General features: G+C 44.8%; 1 protein-coding gene across 1 annotated transcript in view; it reads left to right on the forward strand.

Moving 5' to 3' along the window:
- Positions 1-710: 710 nt before the first annotated feature.
- Positions 711-20,065, forward strand: part of CACNA2D4 (calcium voltage-gated channel auxiliary subunit alpha2delta 4) — a 123,964-nt gene continuing 104,609 nt past the window's right edge. The window contains exons 1-6 of the mRNA XM_036103050.2: positions 711-886; positions 4,294-4,375; positions 6,224-6,340; positions 12,698-12,757; positions 13,905-14,067; positions 14,414-14,545. Coding sequence (XP_035958943.1) covers positions 711-886; positions 4,294-4,375; positions 6,224-6,340; positions 12,698-12,757; positions 13,905-14,067; positions 14,414-14,545 — 730 coding nt within the window. The remainder of the gene's footprint in view (positions 887-4,293; positions 4,376-6,223; positions 6,341-12,697; positions 12,758-13,904; positions 14,068-14,413; positions 14,546-20,065) is intronic.

Consider the following 20,065-nt stretch of genomic DNA (forward strand, 5'->3'; position numbering starts at 1 on the left):
CGTCAAAAGGCAGCAGGCTTGGAGACAGGAGTCCCAATTCGGTCCCTGAGCCTCCCTGTGCCTCAGGGGCCCCCTGAAAACAGGGATGATGACACTGACCTCCCGGGATGGCTCTCGGGTTTAAAATGCCAATTTGTGACATCTCTTGGTAAGTCAGAGCACTGGACAAACGTCCCCTGTCGTTCTCGGACCAGTGTCCCAGCCTCTTCCTCCCCTTGGGTCCAAAAGGAACAAGTCTACAGGAAGAGCTCTGCCTCTTTAAAGTACGAGGTTGTGCTCTGAGCCCTAATGGAATGAACCAAGCCCTGTCTTCTGGAATCAGGGTAATCCTGCTGAGGTCACTTCTGCCACCTCCTCCTCCCTGCTGTCAGGCAGGGGATTAGAGGAGAGGCCAGCAGATTAACGGGTTCATTTTGTCATAACCGCCCCCCCCCACCCGCCGCAGATCATCAGCCCCCTCCTGGAGCCTGCTGGTCAGGTGGGGCGGCTTCTCTGTGCACTCTTCCTCTGCAGGACAGAGAGAAGCCCCTGCCCTTGCCAAGCATTGTAGCAAGACAAGACTGGAAGCTGGGGGAACCCCGGCTTGCCAGGACTCGGAAGGCAGAAGGCCTGGGGACGTCCCAAGGATCTGGGTGACAGGCGGACAGAGCTGGTGGTCGGAGGCCACTCTCTTCTCTCCCTCCCTTCACCCTGAGCCCCACAGAGACACCATGCCAGGACTCCCCAGGTTCCACCTAGACACCAGCGCCCCCCACCGCAGGAGGCCCTGCTGCCCGTGGCCAGTGGCCCGGGCCTTCCTGCCGAAGACCGCGGTCATGCTGTTCCTGCTGCTCTCCAGCACCTTCCTGTCCCCCACACGTGGGCAGACCAAGATTCCTCTGGAAACGTAAGCGTCAGCCCCCACCCCATAGAATCCTCTGGCCCTGGCCTTCCTTTCTTCCCCCTGGAGAGCTCAAGCCTCTGCCCACCCTCCTACCCCTGACCTCTGGCCTCCCTCGAGCTCTCCCCTGGGGGCTTGCACTGCCCACTGTCCCTTTCCCTCCCCTCTTCCCACTGGACTCCCATTCTGGAGCCCCGCCTGCCACTGCGCGGACGCCTGCCGGTTTCAGGCAGAAGTGATCGCGAGGGCCTCACGCCTCAGGAAGGCAAGCAGCGGCTCGAGCACCTGCAGGCCAGAGGGAGGCTCCTTCCAGGATAATCGCTGCGATTAGGCCACTGGGAGTGAGGACTGTGCTGGCTCAAAACAATCACCACAGCTCCCTAAGGATTTGTGAGGAAATTGGGGTTTTGACACTCTGAAAGAGTATAGCAGCTCTGAACCGACCAAATGGCTCATGCAGCCAGGAGCTGAGTAAAATTGGACTTTGGTTGTCGTCTTCCTTTCCTGCCTCCTTCCAGACCCCCTTCTGCATCCTGTCGCTCAGACCAGCTCCAGGAAAGAATCTGCTATCAGTCACGTGCACTTTGGTATAAAGCTGAATTGCTGGGAATGTCTGTTTTTCAGTCCTTTGCTCTGGCGGGCCTATTAAAAAAAGACATGGCCGAGATACGTGGGGAGCGGAGCACTCTAGATGGCAGGGGCAGCTCGCTCAGTCCATACCCGGGTCTGGCCACTCAAGTCCAGCATGATGGTCAGGCTGCCAGAGCCACTTCCAACCTCACGTCTGCACAGCCCTCGGGACCGGGAGGCTGAACAATGCGTGTTGTGTGTAGCTTTGTGGGTGGTGGATTTCAGCAGCACTGTTCACGCTGGGTTGCAGAGCCTCTACTAGTAGTTTCGAAGCCTGGCTCGGTGCTGCGCGGTTGAGGAAACAAGCTCAGAGAGGTTAGGCGACCTCCCCACGTTCACATGGGCAGTAAACGGAAGTGTCAGAATTTAAACTCAAGTCAGCTTGACCCACACTTACCCCACTGCGGGGCCGTGTGACTGTCTGTTGCTGAGGGAGATGTTGAGAATAATTTTTTTCTTTTTTTTTTTTTTTAAAGATTTTATTTATTTATTTGACAGAGAGAGACACAGTGAGAGAGGGAACACAAGCCGGGGGAGTGGGAGAGGGAGAAGCAGGCTTCCTGCCGAGCAGGGAGCCCGATGCGGGGCTCGATCCCAGGACCCTGGGATCATGACCTGAGCCAAAGGCAGACGCTTAACGACTGAGCCACCCAGGCACCCAGAGAATAATTTTCTATCCCCAGAACACACACCAACTAATGGCAGAAGGAGACATTGGGGATAGGCTGAGTACTGAGTAAAGGTAGCTGGAATCCAGGTCTTGGTTGTGGAGAACTGCAGACTGGACCATCGACGTAGAAACCTCAACAGTTGGCCGAGATTATTGGCCTTCAAACCTGCCTGCATCTGCCCCCACCCTCTCCCCTGGAGCTGGATCTCTGCCAGGCCCTTGACACCAGCCCTCCTCTCTCCCCTGCGGAATCCCCCCCTCAATCTTGTGCACCCCAATGACACCACATCCCCTCGTGTCCAGCCATGCCCTCCCTTCCCACTCAGCCCTCAGCCTCCACCCCCTGCCAGGCTCCTACTGCCCTCCCAAATCTGTTCCCACCAAGATCCCCAAAGGTTTCCTCCCTGCCCAGTCCACTAGACATTCCTGGCCTCCTCTCCTTGGACTCTCTTTTCCTTGAATCTCGACGACTCAGCTTCCATGACAATGAGCTCTCCTGGGTCTCCTGGGTCTCCTCGGGCACCTGAATGAAACTTCTGTCCTCCTCAAGCGATCCTTTCCCTCTGCCTGCCCCTGAGATTGTTGGTGTCCCCCAGGGTGTGTCTTCCACTCACAGCTCTTCTCATGCTACACATCTCCTTGAGAGAATCCCTCTACCTTCAGAATTTCAACTCCCACTTGTGTGCTAATGACTCTCTCAGCCCTGCCTCTACTTGTTAGACTCACATACGCATTGCCTATGGACAGCTCTTCCTGAAGATCATGTGAGGTTTTAAATTCAAGTGTGTGTCTTTCAAGATATAATGCAATTGGCACCTTCTGGAGTTGTGCAGTGCACAACCTGCCCTATGGCACTCAGTAGCCCTGCAACAGGAAGGAACCTCCCACTCTACATATCACAAGGGACCCTCCTCACCTTCCACCCTCCCCGACTTGTACCACCCCTCTCCGATCTTCCTGATATTCTTAGTTTTATTCAATAACACCATCATTAGCTCAACCATCCAAGCTAGAAACCTGAAGTCAATTTTGACTCCTCCAAGCTCTTCTATACTCTCTACCTAGAAATCTCTTCCAAATCTCTTTGGCAAGTTCAACTCTCCCAAACTTCTAACACTGAACTCAGATCCCACTTGTCCCAAGAAACCTCCTGGCACCACCACTACCCCTCCCCAAGCTTTGTTGGCGCCCTTCAGCTTCACACATGTATTATGCTATCTGTATGTGGAGGGGTGTCCCTCTCACTGAGGGTTTTACAAAGGTGAGGACCACAATGTGGCTCCAGCACTGTGTGCAATGGCTAGCACATAGTAGGACCTCAATAATTATTGGTTGGTTACTGCATGAACGCAACCTTGACAGGATCATGTGGACAAGCTCATTTTGCTCCATCCGGAGATGCTCAGATGATGTCCTGTGTACTCACTGCAGGATGCCACCAACCTGGCCAGGTGGCGGGATCTTAGTGCATTTCCAGGGATGGATGGGAGGTCAGGGCTTCTCCATGAAGCTGCCTGCACCCCGGGTGAGGGGTGACCTTCTCACACCCTCCCTGCCTGGCCTGCTCTCGCCTCCGCAGAAAAAGCTCAGAGCCTCTTCCTCTGCACCCAGCCTCATGTCCCCTCTGAAGTTTCAACAGAGGATTTGGTGGCTGGTAGTGACCTTGAGCAGGGCACACTGAAGGGCATGGTCCATTGAGAAGTTGTGGTGCCAAGCAGTTCCTGTTTCCGTCCTCAGGGTCCTTCCCACCCTGGCCTGGGCCTGTCCACAGCCTATTCCCCTTCTCTCCTCTCCATTCTTCACTCACAAATCAGAACCCTTGGGGGCTTGGGGTCAGGCTGTGCTTCCCAGCTCGTCTGCCCTGCCACCTCAGGGCAGCTACTGAGCCCAAAAAGCGTCCTCTTGGTCTCCCACCCCAACCAGGAGGGATGGTAGCTCTCTGTGTGTGTTTCTGAGTATAGGTCAGAGTATATGAGCATCCATGTATATGTGTGCGAAACTCTATGTATTATGTGTCTCTGAGTGTGTATCGGTGGGTGTGTGTACACAGTTGTTTTCTATGCGCGTGTGTCTGTGTACACATGTGTACACGCGCACTTCTGTTGCCCGGCAGAGTGAAGCTGTGGGCAGACACCTTCGGCCGGGACCTGTATAACACCGTGACCAAGTACTCCGGCTCACTCTTGCTGCAGAAGGTCGGTAACCCCCACCCGGGGAGCTTGCAGGGTGGTCAGAGGGCAGTCAACCGGGGACTTCTCCTGGCGGAGAAGCAGAGTCCTCTAACCCTCAAATGTCCATGCTGTAAGGGGTCTTAGAGATCATCTAATCCTTTCTCCTCATTTTCAGATGGGGAACTGAGGCCCAGGGAGGGAATGATTTGCCCAAGTCACAGAGCAAGTCAGTGGGGGCAGTAGGGTGGAGTGGCCAAGAGCAGAGGGTCAGCTCAGATCCCCCAGAGGCTGGATGGAATCAAATCGGCAAGGGATGGAATCAGATGGGCAAGGGATTTATTTCGGGGGATTCTGTGAAGAATAAAAGGGAGAGGGAGCAGGTGTGAGCAGAGTGGGATGTAGCCGTGACACCTGTGAGCGGGGACGGGGAGGCCAGAGAAAGGGCACAACGCCTGCAGGGGCTGCTTGGGCAGGAGAAGTAGATGAGCAGGACTGTGGCCCTCTGCGGGGAGAGCTTCCCAGACCTCCAGTTCTCAGGACCTCCAGCCATGCCCGGCGCTGCAGAGCGCCCACATGGGGCCCTCGCTGAGGTCTAGCCCACGCCTGGCGCCCGGGCAGGAAGCGGAGCCTGATGGGCAGGACGGTGCACCAGCTCCCCCTCGCCTTTATTTATTAATTGCTTTATTGCAGATTGATACCGAGTCTGTCCTCTTACTGGATTATAAACAACATCATTTTCTCAGATATTTATAACTCCCAGACCGGGTTTAATAACAGCCTGCCATTCTCTATTATTACCCTTTGCTGAGAGCTTTATATTCACGAATTAATTCTCACCACAACTTCATGAAGTGAGTACGATCTTCGCCATTTTCTAAATGTTGCTAAGAGCAAATCTCAGGTTTTTATGCCTGCGCATGACCACACTGCAGCCCCTTCCTGCGGCCGCTGGTCAGGGCTGGAGGGAGTGAGTGGGGCCAGGCGGACAGCTCCCTCTCCCGCGCCCCCTGCAGGCCGCTCTAGCAATGACAGCTCGGACCCACTTCCGCTCACGTGGAGCTTCCACCCAGCAAAGCACCAGGTCCGTTTGATTTTCTCATTTGTGCCCTCCAACCCCGGGTAAGGCAGATACAGCAATAATGACGTGGCCGTTTTGGGTAAAAGCATTCTATGAGCGTGCTCTAAAGCCATGCAGATGTCACATCTTATAGACGAGGAAACTGAGTAACTCGCCTGAGGTCACATGGCCACTAGGTTGCCAAATGGGGTCATTAGACATTAGTGACATAAACACTAGGTGAGAGATTATCTCCTTGCGGGCCCAGAGAGTAGACTTGAACCCAGCTCTCTTAACTCTCCTAGGTTCTCCAGCAGCGTGAATACTTACAGCTGCTGCTGAGCTCTGCCCAGGCAGTGAGAATTATAGTTCACACGGTTGCGAGCAGGGGCACACTGATACCACAGGGCATCAGGGAAAGATGAGCTGATGTCTCATAGTCCCTGTGAGCAGCCCCAGGGAGGCAGCATGCTTGCATAAAGAAATCTGGGAGACCTGGGCCACCCCAGGTCCTCCATTCACTGGCTGTGTGACCTTGGTCAAGTTTGTTGACCTCTCTGAGCCTCAGTCTACTCCCTTTTAAGGATATTAACCACAACGTTAATGTCCAGAGTTCCTGGAACAGAGAGAACTTTGATAAAAGGCAGCTATTAATGTTAGTGGGGGAGATTATACCAGAAGGGGATAGGCTGTCCTTGTCTCTTGTCGAGTCAACAAGACTTCACAGGTGTGAATGCACTACTTGAGAAGATGGAGGCCACACGTAATCATATACAAGACTACAGGTGCCCATCTCTCCCACTTCCCCTGCACAGAAATACAAGGATGTGGAGCCCAGTCTGAGTATCTCGGAGGTGGATGGCTTAGAGCTGGTGAGGAAGTTCTCAGAGGACATGGAAGCCATGCTCCGCAGGAAAGTAGAGGCTGTCAAGGTACTCTAGGTTCTATGATTTGTGGGGGGTTCCACCCCAGCCCCCATGACACCAAAATGACCCTCAATGTTGTGCCCCTTTATCCTCTTTCCCACACCATCCTCTTCCTACCTTGAGTGTCTGCCTTGTATCCTCATGAGCCAAAAGATCCTTGTAAAGGAGAAAATATTGGGAATAAAGGGAAGAGAGGTGGGGGCTGGAACTTGAGCTCTGCCTGAGGGAACCATGCCCAATACAATAGGATCAATCTACAGTGTTAAGAAGCGTTCTGCATCACAACCTCATATTGAGAGACGGGCACAGAGCAGGTACAGAGTAAGAGTTTTAGGGGTCACCAGCTGAATGAACGGGGAGATGGATGGATGGCTGATGGGTGGAAGGGAATATAGCTGGATGGAGAGTTCGAAAAGCAAGCTCCCTCATCTCCTCTCCCTTTTCTCCTCTCCCCTTTTCTCCTTCCCCTACTCCTCCCTCCATGCTCTCCTCTTCTGCATATCAACCCACCCTTCATGGCACCCACGTGCTCTGAAGGCCACCCAGGCAGCAGAGGTACTTATAGTGCTGGGCCTCGTGCTCAGATGATTCCCACACTGCACATCCACCTACCCAATGTCTGTGGGGACCTGGCTGGCTGGAGAGACACAGTCCCTGCTCCACCCAGCCAGAAATCTGGCCATCCAAGACCAGTCTTATCCCCAAAAGGACTCTCTTGGGGGAACCAGGAAAACAAGGAGAGAGGAGATGGAGCTAGGATGGTAGATTGTGCAGGAGAGACTGAGGGCAGGGGTTGGGGAGAGAGCAAGCCTCAGCCTGACCAGCGTGCCTGCCTGACTCCCCACCTCCCCATCAAAACCCACTTTCTGTGAAGCATCAGTGTCAGAGTCGCTGGGGCCTTCTTTCCCACAAGTTACAATTTGCAGCCTCTTTTCTACAGCTTAGGGGAGAGGGATCGTAGCATCAGAGAAGACAACTTGGGGACTGGAGAGCTCATCCTAGGCTACAGCAGGAGGACATTGATCTCACATACAACTAACACGGGCAGTAACGTCTGCCTCCTTCTATCTGCAGTGCTGTTTAAAACACCTCTCTGGGCAAAGACATTGGGATGCAGGAATGCACCACTTCGGGTGCTGGTCCTTATGGTGCTAGAACAAAAGTAATCCTGGCGCACTCCCAGAGGCCAGGGCTCTGGGCTCTCTGGGGCTCTGGTTGCACTGTCTTTCCCAAGGCTTCAATTGAGGAAAACCAACAAAAAGATTGCTTGCTCTGCAGATCTCCAAGCACCAGACCCTCTCCTGCTGGGGGTTACGTGGGGGCCTCAGTCACAGGCCCTTCTACAGGGGCATCCATGGGGAAATTTCCTGCAAAGCAGCACTAAAATTATCTTTGCCCTGTGGAATTTCTTCCTCACATCCTAGGGTTTGGGGGTTGGATTATTTTACCTAATATACAGTTGTATGGATAGAGACTCTGAGAGGCTTAGTGGCTTGCACCCTGACAAAGCCAGAATAGGAGCTCAGGTCCTTTCTACCCCGCCCCCCCAGACTTATTGAGGTATAATTGAGAATAAAAAAAATTGTGTATATTTAAGGTGTGCAAACTGATGACCCAAAAATATACATATACGTTGTGAAATACTCTTCTCAACCAAGCCAATCAACAACCATCACCTCACACAGTTACTTTTTCCTTCCCTCCTTCTTTCCATCCTTCCCTCCCTCCTTCCTTCCTTTATTTATTCTTGTATGTGTAATGAGAACACCCAAAGAGGGCTGGAAACAACAAATGTTGGAGAGGTTGCCATCTTAGCAAATTGCAAGAACACAATACAATACTGTCAACTAAAGTCACATTGCTGTGCATCAGTTTTCTACACTAGTTTTCTTATTTCACTCAGCACTACAGCCCCTAAGTCCATCCATGTTGTTGCAAATGGCAAAATTTCATTCTTTTTTATGACTGAGTAATATTCTATTTTATTTTTTACCACATCTTTATCCATTCAGCTATCAGTGAGCAAATGAGTTATTTCTATATCTTGGCTATTGTAAGTAATGCTACAATAAACATAGGGAAGCATATATCTTTTTGAATTAGTGTTTTTATTTTCTTTGGGTAAATACCCAGTAGTGGAATTACTGGATCATCTACTTTTAACTTTTTGAGGAACCTCCATACTATTTTCCACAGCGGCTGCACCAATTTGCATTCCCACCAGCAGGGCACAAGGGTTCTTTTTTCTTCATATCCTCACCAACACTCATTATTGTGTTTTTGAGTTTAGCCATTCTCACAGCTGTAAAGAGATATCTCATTGTGGTTTTAGTCTGCATTTCCCCGATGATTAGTGATGTTGAGCATCTTTTCATGTGTCTGTTGGCCATCTGGATGTCTTCTTCGGAAAAATATCTATTCAGTTCTTCTGCCCATTTTAACTGGATTATTCTGGGTTTTTTTCTGTTACATTGTATAAATTCTTTGTATATTTTGGATATTAATGCCTTATCAGATATATCATTTGCAGATATCTTTTCTCATTCAGTAGGTTGCCTTTTTGTTTTGTTGATGGTTTCTTTCATGTACAAAAGCCTTTTATTTTGCTGTAGTCCCAAAAGTTTAATTTTGTTTTTGTTTCCCTTGCCAGAGGAGACATATCTAGAAAAATGTTTCTATGGTCAATGTCAAAGAAATTACTCCTTGTGTTTTCTTCCAGGAATTTTATAGTTTCAGGTCTCACATTTAGGTCTTTAATCCATTTTGAGTTTATTTTCCTGAACAGTGTAAGAAAGTGGTCCGGTTTCATTCTTCTGCATGTAGCTCTCCAATTTTCCTAACTGTAGGTTCATTCTGTTGATTATTTCCTTTGGTGTGCAGAAGCTTTCTAGTTTGATGCAGACAACAAAAGCAAAAATAGGTACAGGTGATGCAATCCCATTTCTATTTTCACTTTTGTTCTCTGTGTTTTTGATATCATATGCCCCCCCCAAAAGACCAGTGTCAAGAAGCTTTTTCTCTATGCTTTCTTCTAGTAATTTTATAATTTCAAGTCTTACACTTAGGTCTTTAATTTATTTTGAGTTGATTTTCATATTTGGTGTGTGATAAGGGCCCAATTTAATTCTTCTGCATGTAAATAGTTTTCCCCACACCATTTATTGAAGAGACTATTTTTTTGCCATTGTGTGTATTTAGCACCTTAAAGATCAGTTGATTGTAAATGTATGGATTTATTTCTGGGCTCTGTTCTGTTCTATTTGTCTATATGTCTGATTTTGTGCCAATACCAACTGCTTTGATTATTGTAGCTTTGTAATATATTTTGAAATCAGGAAAGTGTGATGTGAAATCAGATTTGTTATTCTTGCCCAAGATTGTTTTGGCTACTCAAGGTCATCTGTGGTTCCATATGAATTTTACAGTAGTTTTTTCTATTTCTGTAAAGAATGACTTTGGGATTTTGATAGAGATTGCATTGAGTTTATAGATCACTTTGGGTAGTATGGACATTTTTTTTTTTGGTATTATTATTCCCATTTTTTTTATTATGTTATGTTAGTCACCTTACAGTACATCATTAGTTTTTGATGTAGTGTTCCATGATTCATTATTTGTGTATAACACCCAGTGGTCATCACAACACGTGCCCTCCTTAATACCCATCACCAGGCTACCCCACCCCCCCACCCCTCCCCTCTGAAACCCTCAGATTGTTTCCTGGAGTCCATAGTCTGTCATAGTTTGTCTCCCCCTCTGATTCCCCCCCCTTCAGTTTTCCCTTCCCCTAATGTCCTCTGTGCTATTCCTTATGTTCCACATATGAGTAAAGCCATATGATAATTGTCTTTCTCTGCTTGATTATTTCACTTAGCGTAATCCCCTCCAGTTCCATCCATGTCAATGCAAATGGTGGGTATTCATCCTTTCTGATGGCTGAGTAATATTCCATTGTATATATGAACCACATCTTCTTTATCCATTCATCTGTTGAAGGTCATCTCAGCTCCTTACACAGTTTGGCTGTTGTGGACATTGCTGCTATGAACATCAGGGTGCATGTGTCCCTTCTTTTCACTACATCTGTATCTTTGGGGTAAATACCCAGTAGTGCAATTGCTGGGTCATAGGGTAGCTCTATTTTTAACTTTTTGAGGAACCTCCATACTGTTTTCCAAAGTGGCTATACCAACTTGCATTCCTACCAACAGTGTAAGAGGGTTCCCCTTTCTCCACAACCTCTCCAACATTTGTTGTTTCCTGCCTCGTTAATTTTTGCCATTCTAACTGGTGTAAGGTGGTTTCTCAGTGTGGTTTTGATTTGTATTTCCCTGACGGCTAGTGATGTTGAACATTTTTTCATGTATCTGTTAGCCATTTGTATATTTTCTTTGGAGAAATGTCTGTTCATGTCTTCTGCCCATTTTTTTACTTGATTATTTGTTTTTTGGGTGTTGAGTTTGAGAAGTACCTTATAGATCTTGGATACCAGCCCTTTATCTGATATGTCATTTGCAAATATCTTCTCCCATTCTGTCGGTTGTCTTTTGGTTTTGTTGACTGTTTCCTTTGCTGTGCAGAAGTTTTTTATCTTGATGAAGTCCCAAAAGTTCATTTTTGCTTTTGTTTCCCTTGCCTTTGGAGATGTGTCATGAAAGAAGTTGCTGTGGCTGATGGGTAGTATGGTCATTTTAACAATACTAATTCTTCCAATCCATGAAAAAGGATCTTCCTGTGATCTGTGTCTCGTTTAATTTCCTTACTTCCCATGATGCTCTGTAATGCTGGAGTCCTTTTTTTTTTTTTTAATTGTGGTAAATACACATAATATAAAAGTTACCAGTGGGGCGCCTGGGTGGCTCAATCAGTTAAGCATCCGACTCTTGGTTTAGGCTCAGGTCATGATCTCAGGGTCATGAGATAAAGCCTGGCATTGGGCTCAATACTGGACATGGAGCTTGCTTAAGATTCTCTCTCCCTCTCCCTCTGCCCTTCCTCCCCTGCTCACACTCTCACATGCTCTCTCTCTCTAAAAAGAAAATAAAATAAATATAAAAGTTACCATTTTAACCATTTTTAAAGTGTATAGTTCAGTGACATGAGATACACTCCATGAAACTATCATCACTATCTAGTTCCAGAACTTTTCATCCCTCCCAAACAGAAACCCTGAACCCATTAAGCAGTCACTCCCATTCCCTCACCCCCTGGCTCCTGGCAACCATTAATCTGCTTTCTGTCCATAGATTTTCCATTCTGGATATTTCACAAAAGTGGAATTATACAATATGTAACCGTTTCATATCTGGAGTCTTTTACTTCATGTTTTTAAGGTTCATCCATGTCTTAACATGTATCAGAACTCATTTATTTTTATGGCTGAAAAATTTTCCATTTATGGGTATCCCACATTTTGTTGGGATGTTCATCAGTTGATGAACATTTGGGTTGTTTCTATCTTTTGACTACTGAATATATATATTTGTATGTATGTGTGTACAGTAGATACATATGTGAATATATGTATATACACATACACATTTAATAGACTTTATTTTTTATATTTATTTTTTAAGATTTTATTTATTTATTTCAGAGAGAGAGAGCACACGCACAAGCATGGGGGGTGGCAGATGGAGAAGCAGACTCCCTGTGGAGCAGGGAGCCCGATGCGGGACTTGATCCCAGGACTCTGGGATCATGATCTGGGCTGAAGGCAGACGCTTAACCGACTGAGCCACCAGGTGCCCCTAGACTTTATTTTTAAAGCAGTTTTAGGATCACTGCAAAATTTTGAAGAAAGTACAGAGTTCCCATATACCCCTGCCCCCACAAATACAGTCTCCCCAGCTATCAGCACTTCCCACCAGAGTGGTACATTTGTTACAATTGATGAACCTACATTATCACATCATTATCAGCCAAAGTCCATGGTTTACATGAGGGCTCACTCTTGGTGTGGTACCTTCTATGGGTTTTGACACATATATCCACTGTTATAGATCATACGGAGTATTTTCACTGCCCTAAAAAATCCTCTGTTTTCTACCTATTCATCCTTCCCTCCCCACAAACCTCTGGCTACCACTGATCTTTTTCCTGTTTCCATAGTTTTGCCTTTTCCAGAATGTCATGTAGTTGGAGTGCAGGATATAGCCTTTTCAGACTGGCTGCTTTCACTGAGTAATATGCATTTACCTTTTGGCCATTGTGAGTAGTGCTGCTATAAACAATTGTGCACAAGTTAGTGTTTGAGTACCTCTTTTCAGTTTTCTTGGGTATATTCTTAGCAGGAGAAATTACTGAAGACCTGTTGACCTCGTTTTGCCTATTCATTCTCCCTTTTGTGTTCCTGTCCTGCAGAATCTGGTAGAGGCTGCTGAGGAGGCTGACCTGAACCATGAATTCAATGAGTCTCTGGTGGTGAGTCCTCCTGCTCCCAGAGCTGCTGCAGGGAGAGTATAATGACTAATGGCCCAACCCCCACCAACGGCCAGGGTCACCTGAGTACAAGATATGGAGTGGGGGTGGGGGGGAGGTGGGAGGTCCCACACTGTCTTTTAATGTGCACAGGATTTGTATGAACCTACGACAGTTTGATTCTGAAATGCTCTCTGGTCTTTTGAGAAGAGATTTATGGACCAGGTAGGAGAGATAACTCTCAAGACTTGGGGAGCAGGGGACAGAGTGGTAATCCACCCATTCCATAAACATTTACTGCCCAACTGCAATGTGCTAGCCTCTGCAAAGATTAGAAAATCAGGAAGCTCATAGACCAAATAACTTTAGCGTATGGCATGTAACGAGCCCATGAGAGTTGGTAAACAGAGTTAAAAGAATACAGAAGGGAAGGGGCAGAGGCTCAGACACTCCTGCAGACAGGGTGGCAGTAGGGACAGCCTCAGGCTGAGGGAGATTTGAGCAGAAAGGGCATGGAGAAGCTGAGGGAAAAGAAAAGACACTGAAATTGGAAAACACAAGATTGAGGAAATTGTAAATGGTCAGCTCTGTATGTCAAACGGATGGTGAAGTGGAAAGTGACTGTAGACAGATAGGAACCCCCCCAACATTGCATGTTAGAGCCAGAAAGCACACTGCTGACTCCTCAGAGGAGCATCGGGGTCACAGGCTGTTTCTTAAAGAGAGAAGCCTCACCACCATTCTGGGTCTCTAGGAGCTCCCCACACTGGAAAAAAAATATGGTGGTACCCATGAGGCTGGCTCTGTCTCTTTACCTCACCTTGGATCTCTAGCTGCCTGGCTCTGGCTCTGATCGGGTCATGCCCACTCTTGACAGAGTGGGGAACTGAAGCAATAATCTAGACCATTTACATCAAAAACCAAGCGAATCAACCATGCACTCCAATATCTGGATATGTATTGTCTGTATGCGTGATGCAGAGTACTGCCTGAATTGTCCATGGGTGTTGCTGGTATGGATGCTATCAGTCTGTCTGACCCCATCTCTCACATCTGAGTCCTCTCACCTGCGCCATTTCTTTTTCTCTCTCTCACCCTGTGGGCCTCTTGTGTCCACACTGTCTGTCCTGCTCGTTCCCTTCCGCCCTAGTTTGACTATTACAACTCTGTCCTGATCAACGAGAGGGACGAGAACGGCAATTACGTGGAGCTGGGGGCTGAGTTTATCCTTGAGTCCAACGCGCACTTCAGCAACCTGATGGTGAACACCTCCATCAGCAGCGTGCAGTTGCCCACCAACGTGTACAACAAAGGTAACTCCCTGCCCCACCCCCACCTGGACCTCTCTGAACAGCTTGTACTGTGAGTTTCAATGCTGTGCCTCTATTTTCCTGAGAAGCCCTGCAGAGTGTAAACTGAGTCTCCACCCTCCTTGACTGAGAAGAACAAGAAAAAGGATTCTACACAAGTCTGGGCTGAGAGAAAGCTCAGTGTTCCTGGATTAGAGGGTGTTAGTGTGGCTCTCCGAGTGTGAGGTAGCAGGCAGTTGTGAACAGCATCACTGCAGGCTGTGTGTGTGTGGTCAGCGGATGAAGAACTGGTCACTATTGCTTCTAACTTTGTTTCCCCAGCAGTTCCTTCTATAATCTCACCCTTTAGACCCAGGCATTTTAAATGGAGTCTACATGTCTGAAGCCTTGAACCCTGTTTTTGTGGAGAACTTCCAGAGAGACCCAACACTGACCTGGCAATATTTTGGCAGCTCCACTGGATTCTTCAGGATCTATCCAGGTAGGGACATCAGGAGGCATCTCCGTGGCCTTCCGGGCTTTTCTGGGAATAGGGCAATAGAGACATTGAAGACAGACCCCGACACTCAGGCCCCCAGTGAATGGACCCCCCATCCAAAAGTATCTCCAACCCACATTTTGACATTCTTCACAATATGAAAAGCACATTTACAAGAAATAGCTGTCGAATGAATGAATGAATGAATGAATGAATGAAACCATCAAACACCATGGTAATCAGCCCCAAAATGCCCACATTAAACTCTTGTCCCATGAAAAGCACTATGGAAAATGCAAAAATAAGATAAAACAAGTCTTGATCTTAAGAAATTTACATCCTAATTGGAGACATGGAACATACTCATTTGAAGTGCTCAACAACAATGTAGAAAGTGTCATAGGTTAGTATGTGACTAGTGGCCAACTTAATGGGTGGCATGGAGAAAAATCCCTTGTCCATCAATAAAAATAGAAAACAGAAACATCTACCATGAGGTTTGCATTTTACTCCAACCCATTTTTATATTTTAGCACACTGTCTGGAAAGTCGTGAAGTTGTCCTGTTTTTCTGAGACAGGAAAGCAGAAAAATCCTAAAGGACCCCTCTGTGTCCCCAGGGTGGAAAAGTCAGATCCTCTATGGGACTACACGGGGATCTTAGATCCCACAGGGTTCCCGTTGTTTGCATGCCCTTGTTTCTCTGCCCAAATCCACAACCAGTCACTGGTTCTTTTTCTGCTCTCCGGAGCCTCAATAGAGCAAGCTCATTCCTCTTCCATGTAACAGCCCTTCAAATGCTTGAAGTCAACTCACATGTCCCTCAGGTCTTCTCCAGGGTAGAATTCCTGCAAATATTTCTGCCACATCAGGGCTTCCAGAGACATCAACTCGTGTGCAAACAACACAGTCCAGTTATGGCCCATCAGTCTGCAAAGAAGGGGGCAATTTCTCACACCCGCACCACATTTATAGATACATGTCAGCCCTCGGGAGGACAGTATTGGGTTGACTATCAGTCTGTCTGATATCTCTAGCTGCCTGTCTCTGGCTCCGATCGGGTCATGCCCACACACGCTTGACAGAGTGGGGAACTGAAGCAATAATCTAGACCATTTACATCAAAAACCAAGTGAATCAACCATGCACTCCAATATCTGGATATGTATTGTCTGTATGCGTGATGCATGGTACCACTGTTCCCATGAGTCTATGCAGGCCTATTTCTATTTATTTTATTTTATTTTTATTTTTGTTTATAATATAACGAATGCTTGTGTATACATCACTGATGCAAAAACTAGAATGTTATCAAACCTCTATCTACTTAATATGCTCCTCCTCTGATCTGCCCTTGGTCCCCCAACTTCCCCCCAATCCCACCCTCCCCAACTGACCAGGTAACAGCTATCTTGCACTTCGAACTTACCCCTCCATTTTAAATTTTTTGGCTGTCTGCTTAGTTATTTAGTCTTATCTCATATTTACAAACACACACACACACACATCTGCTTAAAAATATATTGTTTTGTTTTGCTCATTTTTGGAAATTATTAAACTGGTTTTGTGTATAGGCTTTCAGAGCTTGCTTTTTCATTCAGTATTATATTAGCAACGTTCATCTGGGTGGTCACATGTATCTGTACTTTGTCATTTTTGTTCCTGTATCATATTCTGGGGGCCAATATATCAGTTTATTCATCCTCCTGATCCTGTCTGGGTTGTTTTCAGTTTTTTATTTTTCTTCTCTGTTTTGTTTTTGGTTTTTTTTTTTTACTTTTAAGAACAGGGTTGCTATGAACATTTCCTACGCATGTGTCCCGAGACATATTATAAGAGCTTCTCTTGGGCATGTACCTAGGGATGGAATTGCTAGGTCTTAAGATACGTGACCTTTCAGCTATGACAAGAAAGTGCAAACTTGTTTTCCAAAATGCTTGCACTAATTATATTCCCACCAGCCATGAATAAGAAATTCTGTTGATCCACATTTTCTCAAACCCTGGATATTGTGAAACATTAACCATTTTTGCTAATAACACTTTAGTACAAAATGGTATTTCACTGTGGTCTGGCATTGCATTTCCTCCATCACTTGTGAAGCTGAGCATCTCTTTCTTCATATGTCATTTGTTGTATGTTTTTCTTCTTCTGTGAAATGCCTATTATGTCTTCTGTCTGCCTATTGCCTTTCCTAATGTTAACACGTCTTTACGTTATTATGAAAACCTAACTTGATCATAGCAAATTAGTCTTTTATGCATTGCTGGATTTAGTTTACTAGTATCTTGTTTAGGATTTTTTGCACCCATGAGTGAAATGGTCTTGTAATTTCTTTTTCTGGTACTGTCTTTGTCTGGTTTTCAAAATTATACTAGCTTCATAGAATAAACTGGGAAATATTCCCTCTGTTTCTGGTTTTTGGAAGTATTTAAATAAGTTAGAGTGATGTTTTCCTTGAAAGCTTGTTAGGATTCATCTATAAAACCATATAGGCCTGATTTTTTTATGGGAAGATTTCAAACTACCACTTCCATATATTTGATACTTGCAGGACTAATAAGGCTTTCTGTTCCTTCTTAATTTGGTAAATTAAGAGAGATTCCATCCATTTTGTCTGAGTTTTCAAAACTATTTCCAGGAAGCTATTTATTCTATTACCTTTTTAATCTCTGCTGTATCTATAATTATTTCCCCTTTTTATCTATAGTATTACTCATTTTTTTCTTTACCATTCCACCACTGGGTTCTCTGTTTTGTTAGTCTTTCTCAGGTATCATCTCTTGCCTCCATGGACTGCTCTCTATTGCTTCTTTGCTTTCCATGTAATCTGTTTCAGTTCTGATCTTATCTCCTCTTCTCCCTTTCCTTGGATCTATCTGCTGTTCTTCTTTCTAACTAATTAAATTGGACACTTAGCTTTAATTTTTGGCCTTTCTTTGTTTCTAAAGTAAGCGTTTATGGCCAGACCTTGGCCCTAGAAGCTCCACTTTTGCTGCACCTCACAGGGTGTGATTAGTAGTGGGTTTTAAATTTTTTTAATTATGGTAAAATACATATAACATAAAACTTATCACCCTAACTTTTAAAATGAAATTATAAGTGATATTATATTAGTTTCAGGCATACAACATAGTAATTCAATTTTTTTATACATTACGGAATGATCACCTCGAAAGCTCATTACCCTCTGTGACTATAGTTATTACAATTTTATTGACTATATTCCCTATGTTGTACATTACATCCCTGTGACTTATTTATTTTATAACTAGAAGTTTATATCTCTTAATCCCTTTCACCTCCTTTGCCCATTTCCTAGCCCCCTCACCTCTGTCAACCACCAATTTGTTCTCTGTATCTATGAGTCTCTTTGTTTTGTTTTGTCTGTTCATTTGCTTTTTAGATTCCACACATAAAAGTATTTGTTTTTGTCTGACTTATTTCACTTAGCATAATACCCTCTAGCTCCATCCATGTCATTGCAAATGGCAAGATTTCATTCTTTTTATGACTGAGCAATATTCCATTGTGTATATATACCACATCTTCTTTATCCATTCATCTATCAGTGAATACTTAGGTCACTTCCATGTCTCGGGTATTGTGTTAGCGCTGCAGGAATCATAGGGCTGCATATATCTTTTCAGATTAGTGATTTTATTTTCTTCAAATAAATATCCAGAAGTGGAATTGCTAGATTGTGTGGCAGTTCTATTTTTAATTTTTTTAGGAACCACCATACTGTTTTCCATAGGGACTGCACCAATTTACATTTCCATCAATGGTGCACAAGAGTTCCCTCTTCTCCTCATTCTTGCCAGCACTTGTTATTTCTTGTCTTTTTGATACTAGCCATTCTGACAGGTGTGAGGTGGTATCTCACTGTGGCTTGATTTGCATGTCTCTGATGATGAGTGATGCTGAGCATCTTTTCATGTGTCAGTTGGCCATCTGTACATCTTCTTTAGAAAAATGTCTGTTCGCGTCCTCTGCCCATTTTTTAATCAAGTTGTTTGCTTTTTTGTTGTTGAGTTGTATGAGTTTTTTTTTATATATTTTGAATATCAACTCCTTCTTGTATATATCATTTGCAAATATCTTCTTCCATTCAGTAGGTTGCCTTTTACTTTGTTGATGGATTCCTTCACTGCAAAATTTTTTTAGTTTGATGTAGTCCCATGTTATTTTTGCTTTTGTTGCCTTGCCTGAGGAGACCTATCCAAAAATATGTTGTTAAGACTGATGTCAAAGAGCTTATTGACTATGTTTTCTTCTAGGAATTTTATGGTTTCAGGTCTTACATTTAGGTATTTGATTTATTTTGAGTTTATTTTTTTATATGGTGTAAGAAAGTGGTCTAATTTCATTCTTTTGCATGTAGCTGTCCAGTTTTCCCAGCACGAGACTGTCTTTCCCATTGTTATGTACTTGCTTCCTTTTTTGTAGATTAATTGACCATATAATTATGGATTTGTTTTCTGAATTCGTTCCATTGATCTGTATGTCTGTTTTGTGCCAGTACCATACTGATTTGATTACTACAGCTTTATAGTATAATTTGAAAGCAGAGAGCATGCTTCCTCCAACCCTGTTCTTTCTCAAGATTGCTTTGGCTATTTGGGGGTCTTTTGTGGTTCCATACAAATTTTAGTATTATTTGTTCTTGTCCATCCTAACCACCTTTAAGTGTTTGATTCAGTGGCATTAAGTACATTAATGTTGTTGTGCAACTATCACCACCATCCAGCTCCAGAACTCTCTTCATCTTGCAAAATTGGAACTCTGTACCAGTTTAAACAATAATTCACCATTCCCTTTTTCCTTCCAGCCTCTGGCAACCACCATCTACTTTCTATCTCCATGAATTTGACTGCTCTAGGTATCTTGTATAAGTGGAATCCTACAATATTTGTCTTTTTATGACTGGCTATTTAACTTAGTGTAATGTCTTCCAGATGCATCCATGTTACAGCCTGTGTCAGAATTTCCATCCTTTATAAGACTGAATAATATTTCATTGTATGGTAGACCACATTTTGTTTATTCATTCATCTGTGGATGGACACTTGAGCTGCTTCTACATTTTAGCTATTGTGAATAATGCTACTATGAATAGGGATGTGCAAATATTTCCTTGAGACCCTGCATTCACTTATTTTGGATATGTCCTGAGAAGTGGAATTCCTGGGTCATATAGCAATTCTATTTTTAATTTTTGGAGGAACTGCCACACTGTTTTCCATAGTAACTATATCATTTTATATTTCCACCAAGTGCACAAGGGTTCCAATTCCTCCCCATCCTTGTTATGTAAAAAAAATTTTTTACTCACATCTTAATGGGTGTGAGTGGTATCTCATCATGGTTTTTGATTTGCATTTTTCTAATGACTAGGATGTTGAGCATTTTCTCTTGTGCTTATTGGCCATTTATATATCTTATTTGAGAAATGTCTATTCAAGTCCTTTGCCTATTTTTGAATTCAATTGTTTGCTTTTGTTGTTCTTGAGTTGTAGTTCTT

This window comes from Halichoerus grypus, chromosome 6 (assembly GCF_964656455.1).
Source record: "Halichoerus grypus chromosome 6, mHalGry1.hap1.1, whole genome shotgun sequence".
In the NCBI taxonomy this organism is placed as follows: domain Eukaryota; kingdom Metazoa; phylum Chordata; class Mammalia; order Carnivora; family Phocidae; genus Halichoerus; species Halichoerus grypus.